The sequence below is a fragment of the Spermophilus citellus genome (assembly GCF_964194105.1).
Source record: "Spermophilus citellus genome assembly, chromosome: 8".
Lineage (NCBI taxonomy): Eukaryota > Metazoa > Chordata > Mammalia > Rodentia > Sciuridae > Spermophilus > Spermophilus citellus.
The window spans coordinates 55,936,381-55,957,628 of NC_138189.1; the positions used below are offsets into that span (position 1 = coordinate 55,936,381).

General features: G+C 38.3%; 1 protein-coding gene across 3 annotated transcripts in view; it reads left to right on the top strand.

Moving 5' to 3' along the window:
- Positions 1-807: 807 nt before the first annotated feature.
- Positions 808-21,248, top strand: part of MOB1B (MOB kinase activator 1B) — a 73,032-nt gene continuing 52,591 nt past the window's right edge. Inside the window, exon 1 of one of the 3 annotated variants that reach the window (XM_081303963.1) lies at positions 808-1,407. Coding sequence is in view for 1 of the 3 variants with exons in the window: in XM_081303962.1 (XP_081160088.1) it covers positions 1,394-1,407 (14 nt within the window). In the remaining 2 variants the exon portion in view is untranslated. The remainder of the gene's footprint in view (positions 1,408-21,248) is intronic. The other 2 variants (XM_081303961.1, XM_081303962.1) reach the window with 2 other exon arrangements.

Below are 21,248 nucleotides of genomic sequence, written 5' to 3' on the forward strand. Positions count from 1 at the left end.
CCACCGTGCTCGACCTCCTGTTTTATTTTGAGCCTATAAATCTTCTCGAATTATCCCAGTGAATAGCAGACTGTTCCAGAAATAGGAGTAGATTCCAACATTTTTTTTGTTTAATAAAATAACATAACTTATCATACCAATAGAATATAAATCCTTGTTCTGGGCCCCTTAATTATGTGAGACTGAAAGTCCCTCTATAAGTAGGACTGAATCATTTCTACCTTCTAGGACGTTTTGTGTATCACTGCTTATAATGGGCTCCATTAATCAGTGTGGCCACTGATGACTAGGCTACCAGGCTGGAGTTAAAGATGGACTGACCTCAGCTCTCCTTGGCTAACTCAGTTTCCCCAGCTGCTCATGACAGCCTAGCTTGCCTGGTAAGTGACTTACCCTAATTTCCTCCTGGTTCAGGGTTTTAAAATGTGCCTATAAAAATAACAGACACCGGGGCTGGGTTGTAGCTCAGTAGTAGAGCACTTGCCTAGCAAGTGTGAGGCACTGGGTTTAATCCTCAGCACTGCATATGCATATAGGTTGTAGCTCAGTAGTAGAGCACTTGCCTAGCAAGTGTGAGGCACTGGGTTCAATTCTCAGCACTGCATATAAATAAATGAATAAAATAAAAGTCCATCAATATCTAAAAAACAAAACAAAACAGATACCTTGAAAATCCACTTAGTCCCTTTCTTCTATTTTGGCAGGACCACACCCAAACCATTCCAACCTGGCGAAACTTCCTCCTATTTTTAAACACCAGCTCAAGCAATTCCATTACTTTTTGTCTTTTGTTGGGCACTCACTTTGCAAAGAAAAATCTCTGGTGATAATCTCATCTCTCACTACAGGACCCTGACATCCTGGAGTTGAAGCCCACTTCCTCCCTGACTGCTGAAGGGCAGCTGAGAGGTCCCGAGCATTATGCCCCGACCCTTAATCCAGCTGACAGGAGAACCCAGCGGCCGCAAGTGGCCTGGGTTGTAAAGGTGACCAGAAGGTGAGCGACCGCGGGCCGCAGCTCCCGCGGGGAGGTGAGCGCCGCCGCTCTCGCGAGAGCTCGCGAGGTGGGGGCGGCGGGGGGCTGGGGAGGACTTGGGGCAGCTGCTCTGCTAAGGTTTTCCGAGGAGCCGGCTGGCGGCCCTTTCCCCGCCTCTCTTTTCTTCCCCTCCCATTAAGTGATTCAAGCCGTGCGCTTCCCACTTCCGCCCCCTCTGCCTGCCATTGGAACTAGCAAAGCTGAGCAAGTTGCGACCGCCGAACTGCCGGCACTCCCCTTCTCTTTCTCGCCTCGTCTTCCTCTCGCCTTTTTCTTTTCTTCTTTTTTCCCTTTTTGTGGCCGCCACCGCCGCGAGGCCTCGCCACCGCCGAGCCCGAAGCTCACGCCGCGGCCAACATGAGCTTCTTGTTGTAAGTAGCCAGGCCCTGTGCGCCCGCTTTGTTCCGGCGCGACCTGGGCCGCGGGCCCCCAGCCGCCACCCGCGCTCGGCCCAGCCGGGTTGGGTCGGCCTGGCCCAGCACCGGCCCGGCCCGGGCGTTCCCGCCGAGCCGGGCTCCGCGGACTGCCTGACTGCCGCCACTCCGCCGCCTCCGGCGTGCCGGGGCCCTCTGGCCCTAAGGAGCCTCTTTCCCCAGTGTCTACGTCCGGATTTCCCTGTCATCCCAATCTCTGCCTTTGCTGTTATTCCTCGGTTGCTTTGCACGCTCTTCCTAGATGCCTCCTACTTTCCCGCATGACCGGTGTCCCACGCATGCTGGGTTGCTTCTCCCGGTTTCTGCTGCCCACGGCTCTTTTCTGGGTCTCAAGCATAGAAGATGGATCGTTCTTTTCCCCTTCACCAGGACCCTTTTAACTTTTCTCTTAGATTTTAGGGGTGGGAAGTCGGGATGACAAGTCCTGTGGTGGTAACACCGAAACAAGGCTGCTTGCTGACGGCTTGGGGACGTGGGGAAGGCCATCTGGAATAGCCCCTTGTTTCCCTGAGGCACCTCTCCTCCTTCCCTAACGAGTACAGGTTTTGTCGTTTAGGCCACCACCAAATAGGGCCTCGAGAGTGTGCCCTGCCTGGGTTGATTAGGTCCAATAGGGTGTTGTTTTGCACATCATTTGTTAATGCCAGTTTTAGCGTTACATTAGTGCTGGTCACTGTATCACTTATCTTTTATTCCAGACGAGTTTTGGGCGAGGATGGGGGATGGGGTGGGGAGGGAGAAGCAGAAAGATGGGATGGTCAGATATGGTTATGGAGGCAGCAGACAAACCTCAGGTCCTCGAAAATCAAGGGTTATACCCTGAAGAATAACTCCTTTGAAGACTATTGTGATTCACCCACGTGTTTAAAAAACTAATAAAAAACTTGGAAGTTGTAAACCCACCATATACTCTCCTTTACTGCTGTGGCAAAAATAGCTTTTAAAGAATATTTTCTGTTCAGGTTACTCTTTTTTCCTCACTTCTCATAATTTTTAGTCATTGGTATCTGAATCCTAAGTACTTAATTCACCCTTTTTTTTTTTAAACTGAAAGCATTTCTTTTTTAAGAGAGAGAGAGAGAATTTTTTAATATTTATTTTTAGTTATCGGCGAACACAACATCTTTGTTGGTATATGGTGCTGAGGATCGAACCCAGGCCGCACGCATGCCAGGCAAGTGCGCTACTGCTTGAGCCACATCCCCAGCCCCAATTCACCCTTATTTTTATATGATTACATTTAGAAAATTAATTCTGTTTTAGGGTGTTTAAGCAAAAATGAGCTACCATAGAAAGCTAAGTGCCCAGCAGACTTACTCTTATTTCCAGTAGGCACAAGGGGCATGTTTTGCATTATTCTGCCTGATATATTTGAACTAGTGATCTGAGGTTCATCCTAGAAGTTGATTCTGATTTTGTCAGATTGAGGTAGTGCTAGATCAGAGTACTGGATGACTTTTATTCTTTGTTTTGTATTTTAATTCTAATCAGTATATCCAGACATCTCAGCTTGAAGATTCTCATCTTGAATGTAATTTTACATTGCCTATATTCTATTCTCAAAAATTTAAAAACTGAATTCAAAGTAGCAATGTAGATAATGTTCATGTATGCTGCCTATGGGAACTTATAGATTAAATTTGTCCAAGCAGGCAAGAGCCATATTTGGCTGAAACTGGGGAATGGAGAAGGTTGTGGTGCTATTTTCTGAATATAAATACAATAATGTTGTACTTATATACATGACTTGGTATTGAATAGATTCAGAAACGTGTTGGGTTCATTAATTTCTCCTGAAAGATATTAGCTACTTAAGAAGATCTTGCGGGCTGGGGATGTGGCTCAAGCGGTGGCGCGCTTGCCTGGCATGCGTGCCGCCAGGGTTCCAGCCTCAGCACCACATACAAACAAAGATGTTGTGTCCACCGAAAACTAAAAAATAGATATTAAAAATTCTCTCTGTCTTTAAAAAAAAAAAAGAAAATCTTGCTATAACTGATATATATATAACACCATAGAGGGTTTGCTCTATTTGGGGTACAAATTTTCAGACAGGTCACATGTAGCAGCTAATGTAATTTCAATGTATTTAGCGCATGTGCTTGACAATAAAAAATAAAACAACATAATCTGTTATTCTTAGTTTTGCTTTTGTCTACCAGTAGTTTTAAATCCAAAGTGAATTCATTGGAAGTGAAAGAACAAAGTTTTGTTTGTTTGTTTATTATTTGGTATAGTTTCCTGAACATTATTTCTGTACCAACAGATAGCAAAGAAAGTTAAGTACAAAATTTTTCCTTCAGGGGGGCTGGGGTTGGGGCTCAGCCATAGAGCACTTGCTTCCCACGTGTGAGACCATGGGTTTGATCCTCAGCACCACATAAAAATAAATAAGTGAAATAAAGGTATTGTGTCCAACTACAACTAAAAAATAAATATTAAAAAAAATTTCCTTCAGTTCTTAGAAGCTTATTGGGAAGGCTACTATAAATGACTAGAGCAGAGGAAATAGGTCAGTGAGAGATAGGGTTATAGAGGAGATGAGTCATGACTCTTGAAGGCTGTAAGATAAGAGAATTATTGATTAAAAAAAAAAAAGCTTTCACTGTGTCAGGTACTGATGCCAACACTGGTTATTGTGACAAGACAGACAAAAATTCCTGTTTTAGTGGAGCTTGTATTCTGGTAAGTGACCAATAGTAATTATAGTTGGAAGAAAATTATAAAGATTATGAAATAGAGTTTAGCAGGGTGAAGAGGTTTTAAGGTAGGGAGTTACGGTAGTTTAAGATAATAATTCTCAGGGGTGCCCAGATATCTGCAAGACTAATACCTTTGTGTAGCTTTTGTACAAATGCTCAAGATAAGTTTACATTGCGTATGTGTATGTGCACTGCAAAGCTTTGGTTTTGCTGCACACTGGCCTCTGTATATCTTCAAATTAAGCTAAAATCCCAGATGGTGGATACAAAAACATCACAGGAATTTAACTTAACTTTGTATGTCTTTAAACACATCCTCAGCATTTGCTGCAAGCCAGACATTGTGCAAGATGTGGTTACTACAGAGACAGTAGATATCAAAGTCATCACCTATATTGATGTAATATAATCAGGGGGCCCAAAGTGTTGGGAGCAGTTTTGTTCTGTTTAGGTTGTAGAAAGGTTTTATGGAAGAAATGGGTGGTATTTAGTGGAAGGTGAATAAGTTCTCTAAGAGAGCAAGGGGAAATGGGATGTTTCTGTCAAAGAAAACATAGTTGAGGCATGAAATTGCTTGTGAATTTTCCGTTTTCCAGTTTGTACAAGAAGCTGTAGAATTTTGAAGTTAGATAGGGTCTACCAGTAGCATAGCCTATTTACCTTTTTTTCCTAAAGAGACAAAATGATCAATTTAAGATTGCTAACCTAATCATTGATTTGGAACCCAGTCTCTTAAAAAAGTTTTCCTCTCTTGACATGTTATGCATATACAATATAGGGAAATTTAAGATCAAAGTAATTTTTTAGCAATCATTCAGAAAGTATATTAAGTATTCTCTTTGTTTCTGGCATTGCCTTTTCTGAATGATGGGATTCCACAAAAACGGTTGACATGGAAGAGACCAAGGTGTGCTTTCCTAGTGAATACTACTTGATTAGAATACAGTTAAAATTAATACTTGTAAGTGGAAGTTTTAAAAAAGGTGATCTAGGGGGCTGGGGATGTGGCTCAAGTGGTAGCACGCTCGCCTGGCATGCGTGCAGCCCGGGTTCGATCTTCAGCACCACATACCAACAAAGATGTTGTGTCTGCCGAGAACTAAGAAATAAATATTAAAAATTCTCTCTCTCTCTCTCCCCTCTCTCACTCTCTCTTTAAAAAAAAAAAAAGGTGATCTAGGGGTGAGAATAAATGTAAACCAGGTCTATTCTTTTTTTCTTTTTAAAGAAATTTTTAAATATATGTATTTTAGTTGTTGATAGACCTTTATTTAATTTATTTACATGTGGTGCTGAGAATTGAACCCAGTGCCTCACACATGCCAGGCAAGTACGCTACCACTGAGCGACAGCCTCACCCCTAAACCAGGCCTATTTCTCTACAGGAAGAAATACAAATGTGTTGGGAAAGGAAGGAAGGAAGGAAGGAAGGAAATATTTATTGAGCACTTCCATTTGTCTTTTATCACACTAGCAACTTAGGAAAAGAGACCCAGGATTTCAGCCTAGTTTATATGTGTCTGTCTGTCTCCCTTTCTTCCCTCTACTCCCTTTTCTTTCTTCCCCAGCCCCACCTGCAGACAACAACAGCAAAAACCAAAGCAATATCTTTGTGAATGATTTAACTGATTTTAGTGCTTCAGGGTCCTCACTTGTAAAATAAGTTGATAATAAATAATAATACCTTGTTGAATGCCAGGCACTAAGTGCTTTACATAAATAATGAACTCAGTTCAATAACTAGTAGGAATCCCATTTTATAAATGGGGGAAACTGATACAGAGAAATTGCCTTATGATAATGCAAATAGGCCTTTTCCCCTTCACCTCTCCTAGGCCTTGTTTTTAAGAGCATTCTATGTTTCAGTGCTACCAGGTGTCATTGTCACACTACTGGGATCTTTTTTCTTTTTCTTTTTTTTTTTAATTGGTTGTTCACAACATTACAAAGCTCTTGACATATCATATTTCATACATTAGATTGAAGTGGGTTATGAACCCCCAATTTTACCCCAAATGCAGATTGCAGAATCACGTCAGTTACACATCCACAATTTTACATAATGCCCTATTAGTAGTTGTTGTATTCTGCTACCTTTCCTATCCCCTACTATCCCCCCTCCCCTCCCCTCCCATCTTCTCTCTCTACCCCATCTACTGTAATTCATTTCTCTCCTTGTTTATTTTCCCATTCCCCTTACAACCTCTTATATGTAATTTTGTGTAGCAATGAGGGTCTCCCTTCATTTTCATGCAATTTCCCTTTTCTCTCCCTTTCCCTCCCATCTCATGTCTCTGTTTAATGTTAATCTTTTCTTCCTGCTCTTCCTCCCTCCTCTGTTCATAGTTGCTCTCATTATATCAAAGAAGACATTTGGTATTTGTTTTTTAGGGATTGGCTAGCTTCACTAAGCATAATCTGCTCTAGTGCCATCCATTTCCCTGCAAATTCTATGATTTTGTCATTTTTTATTGCTGCATAGTACTCCATTGTGTATAGATGCCACATTTTTTTAATCCATTCATCTATTGAAGGGCATCTGGGTTGGTTCCACAGTCTAGCTATTGTGAATTGTGCTGCTATGAACATTGATGTGGCAGTATCCCTGTAGCATGCTCTTTTAAGGTCTTCAGGGAATAGTCCGAGAAGGGCAATAGCAGGGTCAAATGGTGGTTCCATTCCCAGCTTTCCCAGGAATCTCCAAACTGCTTTCCAAATTGGCCGCACCAATTTGCAGTCCCACCAGCAATGTACAAGTGTACCCTTTTCTCCACATCCTCGCCAGCACTTGTTGTTGTTTGACTTCATAGTGGCTGCCAATGTTACTGGAGTGAGATGGTATCTTAGGGTGGTTTTGATTTGCATTTCTCTGACTGCTAGAGATGGTGAGCATTTTTTCATGTACTTGTTGATTGATTGTATATCCTCCTCTGAGAAGTGTCTGTTCAGGTCCTTGGCCCATTTGTTGATTGGGTTATTTGTTATCTTATTGTCTTAATTTTTTGAGTTCTTTGTATACTCTATCTGAAGTGTGAGGAGTAAAAATTTGTTCCCAGGATGTAGGCTCCCTATTTACCTCTCTTATTGTTTCTCTTGCTGAGAAAAAACTTTTTAGTTTAAGTAAGTCCCATTTGTTGATTCTTGTTATTAACTCTTGTGCTATGGGTGTCCTATTAAGGAATTTGGAGCCCGACCCCACAATATGTAGATCGGAGCCAACTTTTTCTTCTATCAGACGCAGAGTCTCTGATTTGATATCAAGCTCCTTGATCCATTTTGAGTTAACTTTTGTGCATGGCGAGAGAAAGGGATTCAGTTTCATTTTGTTGCATATGGATTTCCAGTTTTCCCAACACCATTTGTTGAAGGTGCTATCCTTCCTCCATTGCATGCTTTTAGCCCCTTTATCAAATATAAGATAGTTGTAACTTTGTGGATTAGTCTCTGTGTCCTCTATTCTATACCATTGGTCCACCTGCCTGTTTTGGTACCAGTACCATGCTGTTTTTGTCACTATTGCTCTGTAATATAGTTTGAAATCTGGTATCGCTATACCGCCTGATTCACACTTCCTGCTTAGAATTGCTTTTGCTATTCTGGGTCTTTTATTTTTCCATATGAATTTCATGATTGCTTTATCTATTTCTACAAGAAATGCCGTTGGGATTTTGATTGGCATTGCATTAAACCTATAGAGAACTTTTGGTAATATCGCCATTTTAATAATGTTAGTTCTGCCTATCCATGAACAGGGTATATTTTTCCATCTTCTAAGATCTTCTACTTCTCTCTTTAGGGTTCTGTAGTTTTCATTGTATAAATCTTTCACCTCTTTTGTTAGGTTGATTCCCAAGTATTTTTTTTTTTTTTTTTTTGAGGATATTGTGAATGGAGTGTTTTTCCTCATTTCTGTTTCAGAAGTTTTGTCGCTGATATACAGAAATGCCTTTGATTTATGCATGTTGATTTTATATCCTGACACTTTGCTGAATTCATTTATTAGTTCTAGTAGTTTCTTTGTAGACCCTTTTGGGTCTTCTAGGTATAGAATCATGTCATCCGCAAATAGTGATAATTTAAGTTCTTCTTTTCCTATTTTTATGCCTTTAATTTCTTTCGTCTAATTGCTCTAGCCAGTGTTTCGAGAACTATATTGAATAGAAGTGGTGATAGAGGGCATCCCTGTCTTGTTCCAGATTTTGGAGGGAATGCCTTCAATTTTTCTCCATTCAGAATGATGCTAGCCTGAGGCTTAGCATAGAAGCTTTTACAATGTCAAGGTAAGTTCCTGTTATCCCTAGTTTTTCTAATGTTTTGAACATAAAGGGATGCTGTACTTTGTCGAATGCTTTCTCTGCATCTATCGAGATGATCATATGGTTCTTTTTTTTTTTTAAGGGAGAGAGAGAGAGAGAGAGAGAGAGAGTGAGTTTTTAATATTTATTTTTTAGTTCTCGGCGGACACAACATCTTTGTTGGTATGTGGTGCTGAGGATCGAACCCGGGCCACACGCATGCTAGGCGAGCGCACTACCGCTTGAGCCACATCCCCAGCCCGGTTCTTATCTTTAAGTCTATTGATGTGGTGAATAACATTTATTGATTTCCGTATATTGAACCATCCTTGCATCCCAGGGATGAATCCTACTTGATCATGGTGCACAATTTTTTTGATGTGTTTTTGTATTCAATTCGCCAGAATTTTATTGAGGATTTTTGCATCTAGGTTCATTAGAAATATTGGTCTGTAGTTTTCTTTCTTTGAGGTGTCTTTGTCTGGTTTCGGAATCAGGGTGATGTTGGCCTCATAGAATGAATTTGGAAGAGCTCCCTCTTTTTCTATTTCCTGAAATAACTTGAAAAGTATTGGTATTAATTCTTCTTTAAAGGTTTTGTAAAACTCCGCTGTATACCCATCCGGTCCTGGGCTTTTCTTGGTTGGTAGTCTTTTGATGGCTTCTTCAATTTCATCCATTGATATTGGTCTGTTCAAATTGTGTGTATCCTCCTGACTCAGTCTGGGCAAATCGTATGACTTAAGAAATTTATCGATGTCTTCACTATCTTCTATTTTATTGGAATATAGGTTTTCAAAATAATTTCTAATTGTCTTCTTTATTTCTGTAGCATCTGTTGTGATATTGCCTTTTTCATCCCGTATGTTAGTAATTTGAGTTCTCTCTCTTCTTCTCTTCGTTAGCATGGCTAAAGGTCTGTTGATCTTATTTATTTTTTCGAAGAACCAACTTTTAGTTTTGTTAATTTTTTCAATAGTTTCTTTTGTTTCAATTTCATTGATTTCCGCTCTGATTTTAATTATTTCTTGCCTTCTGCTACATTTGCTGTTGTTTTGCTCTTCCTTTTCTAGGGCTTTGAGTTGGAGTGTGAGCTCATTTATTTGTTGGTTTTTTCTTTTTTTGAGGAATGACCACCAGGCGATGAATTTTCCTCTTAAAACTGCTTTCATTGTGTCCCATAGATTCCGATATGTTGTGTCTGTATTTTCCTTTATCTCTAAGAATTTTTTGATTTTCTCCTTTATGTCTTCTGTAACCCATTGATCATTCAGTAACATATTGTTCATTTTCCATGTGATGTAGGATTTTTCCTTCCTTCTTTTATCATTGATTTCCAGTTTCATTCCATTATGATCAGATAAAATGCAAGGTATTATCTCCACCCCTTTATATTTACTGAGGGTTGCCCTATGGCATAATATATGGTCTATTTTTGAGAAGGATCCATGTGCTGCTGAGAAAAAAGTATATCCATTTGATGATGGTTGATATATTCTATATATGTCAGTTAAGTCTAGGTTATTGATTGTGATATTGAGTTCTATAGTTTCTTTTTTCAACTTTTGTTTGGAGGATCTGTCCAATGGTGAGAGAGGTGTGTTGAATTCATCCATAATTATTGTGTTGTGGTCTATTTGATTCTTGAACTTGAGGAGAATTTGTTTTATGAATGTCGCAACACCATTATTTGGTGCATAAATATTGATAATTGTTATGTCTTGTTGGTGAATGGTTCCTTTTAACAGTATATAATGTCCTTCTTTATCCCTTTTGATTAACTTAGTCTTGAAGTCGATTTTATTTGATATGAGATGGCCACCCCTGCTTGCTTACGAGGACCGTGTGCATGGTATATTTTTTCCCATCCTTTCACCTTCAGCCTGTGTATGTCTTTTCCAATCAGATGTGTCTCCTGGAGGCAGCATATTGTTGGATTTGTTTTTTTAATCCATGATACCAGCCTATGTCGCTTTATTGGAGAGTTTAACCCATTAACATTCAGAGTTACTATTGATATATGGTTTGTACTTCCATCCATGTTTGATTATTTATCCTTTTTTAAAAAAATTTAGTTTGTTTCTCCATGATTATCTTTCCCCTCGCCCTCTGTCTTTACCGAGGCACTTCCTACTGATGGTTTTGGTTATTGTTTTTCATTTCTTCCTCGTGTAGTGTTTTGCTCAAAATGCTTTGCAATGCTGGTTTTCTGGCTGCAAATTCTTTTAACTTTTGTTTATCATGAAAGATTTTTATTTCGTTGTCATACCTGAAGCTTAATTTTGCTGAATACAGAATTCTTGGTTGGCATCCATTATCTTTCAGTGTTTGAAATACGTTGTTCCATGACCTTCTTGCTTTCAGTGTCTGTGATGAAAAATCCGTTGTTAACCTTATTGGTTTACCCCTGAATGTAATCTGTCTCCTTTCTCTTGTAGCTTTTAATATTTTCTCTTTGTTCTGTATATTGGATATCTTCATAACAATGTGTCTTGGCGTTGGTCTACTGTGATTTTGTGTGTTCGGTGTCCTGTATGCATCTTCAATTTGTATATCTGTTTCCTTTTTTATTTCTGGAAAGTTTCCTGTAATTATTTCATTCAGCAGGTTACTCATTCCCTTGGTTTGAATCTCTGTACCTTCTTCTATCCCGATGACTCGTAAGTTTGGTTTTTTTATGTTATCCCATGACTCTTGGATGTTTTTCTCTTTTTGAGTTGGTTAGACTGTTTTCAAGATGATATATTTTGTCTTCATTATCTGACGTTCTGGCTTCTACTTGCTCCACTCTGTTAGTGATACTCTCAATTGAGTTTTTAATTTGGTTTATCGTTTCCTTCATTTCTAGAATTATTGTTTGATTATTTTTTATAATCTCTATCTCCTGATAAAGATGCTTAACTTCTTCTTTTATCTGTTTATGTAATTCATTCTCAATGTGTTCTTTCGCTGCTTGAATTTGCTGTCTTGTATCCTCTTTAAGGTTCCATTCCATCTGTCTAAGGTGTTCCTTGAGTTCTTTATATGACCATTTTTCTGATGACTCTAGGTCCTCCTGAATATTTAGGCTGACCTGCATTGTTTGTACTCCTTTTCTTCCTTGCTTTTTGAAGCTGCTCATGTTACTTCTTGTTCTGTTTGACTGATGAGTTACTGTTTACTGCTATAAATTTATTAGATGCTTGGGAGGAAACGTATTAGAAGGGAAGGGAAGAAGTCACTGTAGCCGCAGGTTTCAATGAAGTTATCTCCTCCGCCGCAGTCTGATGACGTCAGTTCTCTGCCATGGTGGTATCTCTTGCAAATGGCGACAGTTCGTTTCCTTTTGCCCCGCGACCAATGCAACGGGTGGGTCCTTACTGTCTCTCCCAAGCCCCGTTTCAAACCTGTGGCCACTACCTATGAAGGCTCGGTAGGCATTTACCTCTGTAGAATGAGAAGGGCTGACCAGTTGTTTCAGCCGGATGGATTAGTGCTGAGTCACAGCTGTTTGTCTCTTGGAAACTTTTTTATTTTATTTTATTTTTTTTTGCAGCTGTGTCACCGGCTTCGGGGAGCCCACCGCAGGTCGGGGGCGGCCTCCCTGGAGGGGGCAGCCGAGGCCGCTTGGGGGCGGGGGGAGGCCTGGGGGGCACGCTTGGGCCCTGCCTGTTGCAATGGAGCAGCCAGGGGCGTGCTGGGATCTTTTTTCTGAGATTCACCAATTCAGTAGTAGAAGAGAAAGTAGAAACTTATGTAATACTTTAAAATTATTTTAAAAATCTTTCCTTTATTCCTTTTTTTTTAAAAATGTTTTTAGTGATGGGGACTGAACTTGGGCCTTATGTATGCTGAGAAAGCACTCTATCGCTGAGTCTCAACCCAGCCCTTACCTTCTATTTTTAATGTAAAAAAGTAAACTGTCTGTTGAAGAAATCACAAAATACTGATAGAAAAGAAGAAAATACAAATAATTCATAATCGCACCTTCAGAGTAACTATAGTTCATATTTTAGGGTATAACTTTTCTTAATCTTTTGTCACATTATACATATGGATAATTTGTCACAAATATACAAATGTGGGCTGGGGATGTGGCTCAATGGTAGCAGCTCGCCTGGCATGCGTGCGGCCCGGATTCGATCCTCAGCACCACATACAAACAAAGATGCTGTGTCCGCTGAAAACTAAAAAATAAATATTAAAAATTCTCTCTGTCTCTCTCTCTCTCTCTCTCTCTCTCTCTCTCTCTCTTGTTATCTCTTTTAAAAAAAACAAATATACAAATGCATCTCTACTATATCTAGAACATGTTTTTCACTTGTAAATTTCTTATAGCAGTACATATACTTTGACAACATCATTTTGAGTGTCTTGACCAAGTATTATCCTTCTGTTTTTTTATCTGACAAAATTATTTAATATGTTTTTTTGGGGAGGGGGTAGTATAAGTAAGTATAGTCACCTTTTCAGATGGTAGTTTGGGGAATTGCAGATACCTGATTTACTTTTCTCATCTAACATAAAATTGTTTCTGTTTGATATTCCTGAGTATAAAGTCAACATGTAATTACTGCTACCATTATTGAGTTTTTCCCCTAACTGCAGTTGCAGGGTTTTTTGGGGGTGAGGGTGGGTACTGGGGATTGAGCTTAGGGGCACTTGACCACTGAGCCACACCTCTAGCCCTATTTTGTATTTTATTTAGAGACAGGGTCTCAGTGAATTGCTTAGCGACTCGACTCACTTTTTGCTGACAATGATTTTGAACTCATGATCCTCCTGCCTCAGCCTCCTGAGCCACTGGGATTACAGGCATATGCCAGTGCACTCAGCAGTTGCAGAATTTTTGTATTTTATATTTTCCAATTTATAAAAGCACATGTAGTATTGCTCTTCAATTGTATATTTGATTAGGAGGTAGTGAGGCAAAATGGCTATATGTTACTTCTTTTTTATTTTTTTGGTACTGGCGATTGAACCCAGCGGTGTTCTACAACTGAGCTACGTTCATAGCCCATTTTCATTTTTGAGATAGGATCTTGCTAGTTTACTTATGGCCTTGCTAAGTTGCTTAGGCTGGCTTTGAACTTGATTTTCCTGCCCCAGCCTCCCTAGTAGCTGAGATTGTAGGTGTATACCACCTGGCTTATATGTTACTTCTTGAAAAATATAAAATAATGGAACCAGTTAACATAATGCTAAATCAAATCCTGTAGAGAGCTTTTAAAAACTCCTTTTTGTCTCACATTTCCATTTTTGTGTTTACTAAATGTATTAGTTTTGTCTTACTATAAGGAAATACCTGAGGAAACTTACTTATAAAGAGAAGAGTCTATTAGTTTACAGTTTTGGAGGTTCGAAGGCATGGCACCTGCATAGGCTTAGTTTGGTGAGGGCAGCAGGTGGCAGTGGTGGGGCACACATGCAGGAGCAAAAATTCACATCTCAGGACAGGAAGCGCAGAGAAGGAAGGAGCAGGTGGGGTCCACCTTTTAAAGGCACACCCCCAGTGATGTAAGGACTTCCCAATTGCCCCTTTTCCAAAGGTCCTACTGCCTCCCAATAGTGCCACTGAGAGGATCAGTCCTTTAGCATGTGTTTGAGGGACACTACCCATGTTCAGACTATAGCACTCACCTAGACTATTTCTTTACAGTACATATAATTAAATATAAAGTGTAGATATAAAATCTGTTTATTGCAGAAATGATTAAAATTTTACTCTGAAAGTTTTCCAAATTCAGTAGAGAATAACACAAAGAATTTCCATATATTCCTTTTTCAGAGACCCCATCTGTTGCACTAACAATGTTATCCTCAACAAAAGGATCCAATTTGAATCATTTTTTTTTTACTCATTTACATGTCTGTTGCAAATTCCTCTCCATCCCTTTCAGTTCTGGGAGTGAAATGAAGGTCCTTACACATACTAGGCTAGTGCCCTACCACTGAGCTACAGCCTTAGTCCTGTAGTATTCTTCAGCTGAAATATTTCCTCAGTCTTTCCTTGACTTTAATGACCTTTACTGCTTTGAGGAATACTGGTCAGTTGTTTTGTAGATTGTCAGCTCAATTTGAGTTTGTCTGATGTTTCCTTGTGCATTTAGGTATTTGGGGCAGGAATATCATGGAAATGATGCATATTTTTCTTATTTCATCTTATCAGGTACACATAGTGCCTACTTGTCCGCTATTATTGATGTTAACTTTGACAGTTTGATAAGGTATCAGGATTCTGCCCTTTTAAGTTATTTTAGCTTTTTTTTCTCTGTAATTAATATTTTATGAGATATTTTGATACTATGTGTAATAATCCTTATCTCATTTTCACCACTGGTTTTTATTTCCAGTGAGACTTCTCGTTTGAAATTATTACTATGATGATCACTAATTTTGTAGTTGCTTCTGAATTTATTTAGCAAGTACTTTTATTGTAAGGAAGAACTTATTCTTCTTCCCATTAATTTATTTACAATATCATTTTGTTTTATGATCGTAATGTTTTTGTTCCTCTAAAATTGATTCATTAAAAATTTTTTTACCATTCATTTCTTAATTCTTTTTTCCCTTTTAAAATTATTTATTCTAATTTGTTATACTCGATGGCAGAATGCAACTCATTTCATATTACACATATTGAGCACAATTTTTCAAGTCACTGATTATACACAAAGTATTTTAACACCATTTGTGTCTTCATATATGTACTTAGGGTAATGATGTCTAACTCGTTCCACCATCATTTCTACTCCCTTACCCTCCCTCCTCTTTGCCCTACCTAAAGTTTCTCCATTCGTCCCATGCTCCCCCTCCATCACCATTATGAGTCAGCATCCTCATATCAAAGAAAACATTTGGCCTTTGGTTTTTGGGGATTGGCTTACTTCACTTAGCATTATATTCTCCAACTCTATTCATTTACCTGCAAATGCCATGATTTTATTCTCTTTTAAGGCTGAGTAATGTTCCATTGTGAGTATACATACCAAAGTTTCCCTATCCATTCATCTGCTGAAGGGCATCTGGGTTGGTTCCACAATCTAGCTATTGTGAATTGTGCTATTGTGAATTGTGCTTCCATGATATTCCTGCCCCAAATACATTGATAGGCTGTGTCCATGTAGTATGCTGGTTTTAAGTCCTTTTGGTATAAGCTGAGGAGTTGGATAGCTGTGTCTGATTCATTAACTAAATTTAATCACCAATGTGTGTATAAAATTAGAAGGTAGGGCCTTTGGAGGTGATTAGTGCCCTTATAAAAGAGGTCTGGGAGCTTGTTAACCCCTTTGCCCTTCTGACACTTGAGTACACATAGAAATGTACCACATTTAAGAAATGGGCACTTACCAGACACTAAATCTGCTGATACCTTAATCTTGTATTGCTCCGCCTCCAGAACTGTGAGCAATAAGTTTTGGATTTTGTAAATTACCCAGCCCAAACTGACTAAGAAAATGTGGACACATAATTCCTGTTATTCAATGAATTAGACTCTTAACTACCTTTTATGTTATTTTGATGCTCAAAATTGTTAAAGTTCTGGCTAGTGGAAACTCTATTCATACTGAGTCTGTGTCCTTTTGACTTGTTTCCTTCCTTTTCTTTCCCTTTTTCAGTATTAGAAATCAAACTTTACTACTGAGCTACATCTCCAGTCCCCCTGCCCGTACCCTTTTTAAAATTCCACTTTAATTTTTTAAAAAAATTTTTAGTTGTTCATAGACCTTTATTGTATTTATTTATATGTGGTGCTGAGAATTGAACTCAGTGCCTTACATATGCTAGGCAAGCATTCTACCACTGAGCTATAACCCCAACCCTTCCCCTCTAATTTTTATTTTAAGACAGTATCTCACTAAGTTACTGAGGCTGACCTCAAACTTGGAATCCTCCTGCCTTAGCCTCCTGAGTAGCTAGGATTACAGGCATGCCCTACTGTGCCCACCTTGTTTCCCTTTTTCTAAGGGTACATTCTTACTTTGTGGCCCAAGATATTCCATTTTAACTGATACTTTCTCTGCCTTATTCTAGGATATGACAGTTTAAGAACCTGTTCAGTGGAGAATAGTATTTAGAAGCCAAAATCTAGGTGATAGATATGCTCATTACTATAGATATGTTGCTATTCCTACGCCTTCTTATTGGACACTGCTAGAGAATACATACCCACATGCATTTATTTCCACATTTTAAAAATCTTTATCAGTATCTATTAAATGAGTTCAGACCACTCTTACCTATTTCAAACCAATAGCATAGGGTTCATTCTACCTTTGCCATTTCCATGTTTTTTTACTTCCTCCTTTATTATTTGGGAAATGTGATACTTATGCACGTGCATATGCTATTGCTTGCACACTCTATACAGACACACACACACACACACACACACACATACACACATTGACCTTGCCTGGCCATACTCCTTATAACCTTACCTCCAGCTGTTGTCCAAACACTATTACTGTCCAGCTCCTCTCCTTGGGGCATGAGTGGGCCCCTGCTGCAGCAATTTTAGGATGAAAGCAGTTTGAGACTTAGTTATGTATGTACTTGTGTGACAGAGGTCAGTTTTTTTTTCTTAATATAATCTTGTGTTTAGGGCCAATACTCTAGAAATTTTGGAAGCATTAGAGATACTGAATATAAAAGGCCTCAGTTCAATAAATTGTAGTTATATATAATAGTGATACCAAATTTAAACAGTGTGATGATTAATGGCAACCTTTTTTAAACAGTCACCATTTCTGATTACTTAAATTATAGCCAATTTCTGTAGGCTTAGTATGGTACATACCAAGGGTACTCTGATTTTCTGAGGTTAGAACTTAGAAGCAAGACTTGAAAGGGAAGCAAACATTATGTGGGTACTATTCCTAATTATGTCACAGCCAAGTAGCCTTATTGCTATTATTTGTAATGGAAAGGTTAAATGTTCTTTTATTACTACTCTTGTTTTACCTTTCTGCCTAAGTCCTTTTGTTGCTCTCAAATTAAAAGTTGATGAGAATAGTTCAGTAGTTGTACTATTATAGTATTGAGTATTAGGAGTATTTTTTTTTTGTATGTGTTCCTTTGTTGAACTAAGTAAAGGTATAACATGAAGAATAAATAGAAATAGTAGGGGGAAAAGTATTTTAAGGCAATTTTTGTGGCATCTCTGTTGCAGCTCAAGTTCCAGACTGATAGGGCACTATGACCCTCTTGCTCTTTAGAGAACCCATTTGTGTTTGCTGGAGCCCTGTGACATTAGATTTAACTATTGAAATCGTTCTTTGTAAAAAATTCCCCTGGTTTTCACTCATATACATGTGGTTCCATTTCTACCATCACTTCCCCACACCCTACCAAATATTCAATTGGCTCTTATTTTAAACTCTTAGAAATGGAAATTTTGAGTTAATGAATATGAGGAGGCTTGCTGCTTGTATCATTAACTTATTGTTATGGACTCCCTTTTTGGGTTTTATCAGTCAAGACTTTTCAGCCCTTTAATCAGTCCTTTCAACCTTATTATATGTGTGTGTGTGTGCGCGCACACACACACACACCATACACACATGCATTTTTGAGCCTGAGTCTTGTTTTGTTGCCTTGGTTGGCCCTGATCTCCTGGGCCCAAGTGATCCTCTTGCCTCAAGTCTCCCAAGTAGCTGGAATTAAAGGTGTGTGCCACTGTGCCTAGCTGACCTTTTCAGTTTATTTAAAAAATGGTAAGCCATCAAGAATGAAATTTTAAAAAAATTTCTAATTGTAGTTAAAACCAGTCTTTACCAAAACATATATTTCTAAATGGCTAGACATTTGGAACCAAAATGTGTCTTAATTGAGTTCTGTCAATTTTTAGCTTTCTCTCAAGTGGGAACATAATTATAAGGTGTTGAGACTAAATTGTCTAGTGATAACTATAATTAGAGATATCTTTACCTTTTTTTATGTCATTTGACATTTAGGGAAAAAAAAGTACTTTCATTTTATGTGGCAGAAAACTGTTCTTGGCCCCCTGATGACAGAAGGCACCCCCAGACTAAGGGTATCAACATTTCTATATAACTATAATCCTTGAGAAGTGTGCTTTAGACCCTTAAAATGTGGAGTTTCAGCACCACCTACAAGTATGTTAGAAATGTAAGATTTTAGGCCTCCAGCCCTGGATTAGAATGTGTTTTAATGTGATCTTAGATGATTTGAAAGATCTTCCAATTACTCAGCAGTAAATGGTGGGTACCTGTATATTGATTTAAATGATTCATTAACATTTATGTAGAAATTATTTAAAAACTTTTTTTTGTAGTTATCTATGGACATAATACCTTTGTTTTACTTGTTTATTTTTATGCAGTACTGAGGATCGAACCCAGTGCCTTACATGTGCTAGGCAAATGCTTTGCCACTAAGCTATAGCCCCAGCCCCCTATGTAGAAATTCTTCTTTTTTTTTTTCAAATATACTTTTTTTAGTTGTTGATGGAACTTTATTTATTTATTTATAGGCGTTGCTGAGAATCGAATCCAGTGCCTCACACATGCCAGTCAAGCACTCTATCACTGAGCTGCAACCCCAGCCCCTGTAGAAATTCTTTAATAATGTTTTTTTGTTAACTATTATTGCTAATTTCTAATTCTGTTGATATATGTTCAGGGTATGTAGCCTTAATGTTTCCTGCTTTTCAGAATTTATTGACTATTTTGTAATTTCATACACAATTATAGTCAAAGTCTAGACATCCTTTATGTTTGCTTGTTGGATACATTCATATACAAACCTATTGTATACAACTCATTGTGTTATCTAAGTTCTCTAGCTTTTACTCAAAATAAAGAAGAAAAATCCTTGGAATTGAAATTCTTTTTTTTTTCTTTCTTTTTTTCGTACTGGAAAATGAACTTAAGGGTGCTTAACCACTGAGCCACATCCCCATCCTTTTTAATTTTTTTTATTTAAGGCAGGGTTCATTAAGTTGCGTAGGGCTTCCCTAAGTTGCTGAGGTTGGCTTTGAACTTGTGATCCTCCTGCCTCCGTGTCCCTAGTCACTGAGCCACCATCCTTGACAAATCTTTGGGATTCAATATAAACTTACCTTTGTCCTTGACAGGAGTCTTTTGAGGCCCCTTAGTGGGCCAGTCTAGGTCCCCTGTTGCCTTTGCATACTTGTAATTATAATTTCACCTTCTGGACTGTTTTGTGAGAGTTTTTTTCACCATTTTATTTTATAGCATGTGAGGATATTTCTTGGCAAATTTATTTATTTACTTTTTTTTTTAAAGAGAGAGAGAAAGAGAGGTAATATCTTTTTTGTAGATGGACACAACACAATGCCTTCATTTTTATGTGGTGCTGAGAATCGAACCCGGGTCCCGTCCATGCTAAGCTAGCGCTCTACCACTGAGCCACAATCCGAGCCCTATTTATTTACTTTTTGATTTAATATTAATTTTGGGTGTCTTCCTGTCTCAATCTGGGCAAATCATATGCCTTAAGAAATTTATCGATATCTTCACTATCTTCTATTTTATTGGAATATAGGGTTTCAAAATACTTTCTAATTATCTTCTGTATTTCTGTAGTGTCTGTTGTGATATTGCTATTTTCATCCCCTATGTTAGTAATTTGAGTTCTCTCTCTTCTTCTTTTCATTAGCATGGCTAAGGGCTTGTCTATCTTATTTATTTTTTCAAAGAACCAACTTTTAGTTTTATCAATTTTTTCAATGGTTTCTTTTGTTTCAATTTCGTTGATTTCTGCTCTAATTTTAATTATTTCTTGTCTTCTACTACATTTGCTGTTGTTTTGCTCTTCCTTTTCTAGGTTTTTGAGGTGTTGTGTGAGTTCATTTATTTGTTGGTTTTTTTCTTTTTTTGAGGTAAGAACTCCAAGAAATAAATTTCCCTCTTAAAACTGCTTTCATTGTGTCCCATAGATTCCGGTATGTTGTGTCTGTATTATCATTTGACTCTAAGAATTTTTTCATCTCCTCCTTTATGTCTTCTATAACCCATTGATCATTCAATAACATATTGTTCATTTTCCATGTGATGTAGGATTTTTCCTTCCTTCTTTTATCATTGATTTCCAATTTCATTCCATTATGATCAGATATGGTGCATGGTATTATCTCCACACCTTTATATTTACTAAGAGTTGCCTTATGGCATAATATATGGTCTATCTTTGAGTAGGATCCATGTGCTGCTGAGAAGAACGTGTATCCACTTGATGACGGTTGATATATTCTATATATGTCGGTTAAGTCTAGGTTATTGATTGTGCTGTTGAGTTCTATAGTTTCTTTATTCAGTTTTTGTCTAGAGGATCTGTCTAATGGCGAGAGCGGTGTGTTGAAGTCACCCATAATTATTGTGTTGTGGTCTATTTGACTCTTGAACTTGAGGAGAGTTTGTTTTATGAACGTTGCAGCTCCATTGTTTGGTGCATACAAATTGATGATTGTTATGTCTTGTTGGTGGATGGTTCCTTTTAACAGTATATAGTGTCCTTCTTTATCCTTCTTAGGTTTGAAGTTGATTTTATTCGATATGAGTATGGCCACTCCTGCTTGCTTCCGAGGGCCATGTGAGTGGTATGATTTTTCCCAACCTTTTACCTTCAGCCTGTGTATGTCTTTTCCTATCATATGAGTCTCCTGAAGGCAGCATATTGTTGGATTTGTTTTTTTGATCCAGGTTACTAGCCTATGTCTCTTGATTGGTGAGTTTAGGCCATTAACATTTAAGGTTACAATTGAGATATGATTTGTACTTCCAGTCATGCTTCTTTATTTATTTATTTTAGTTTGGCT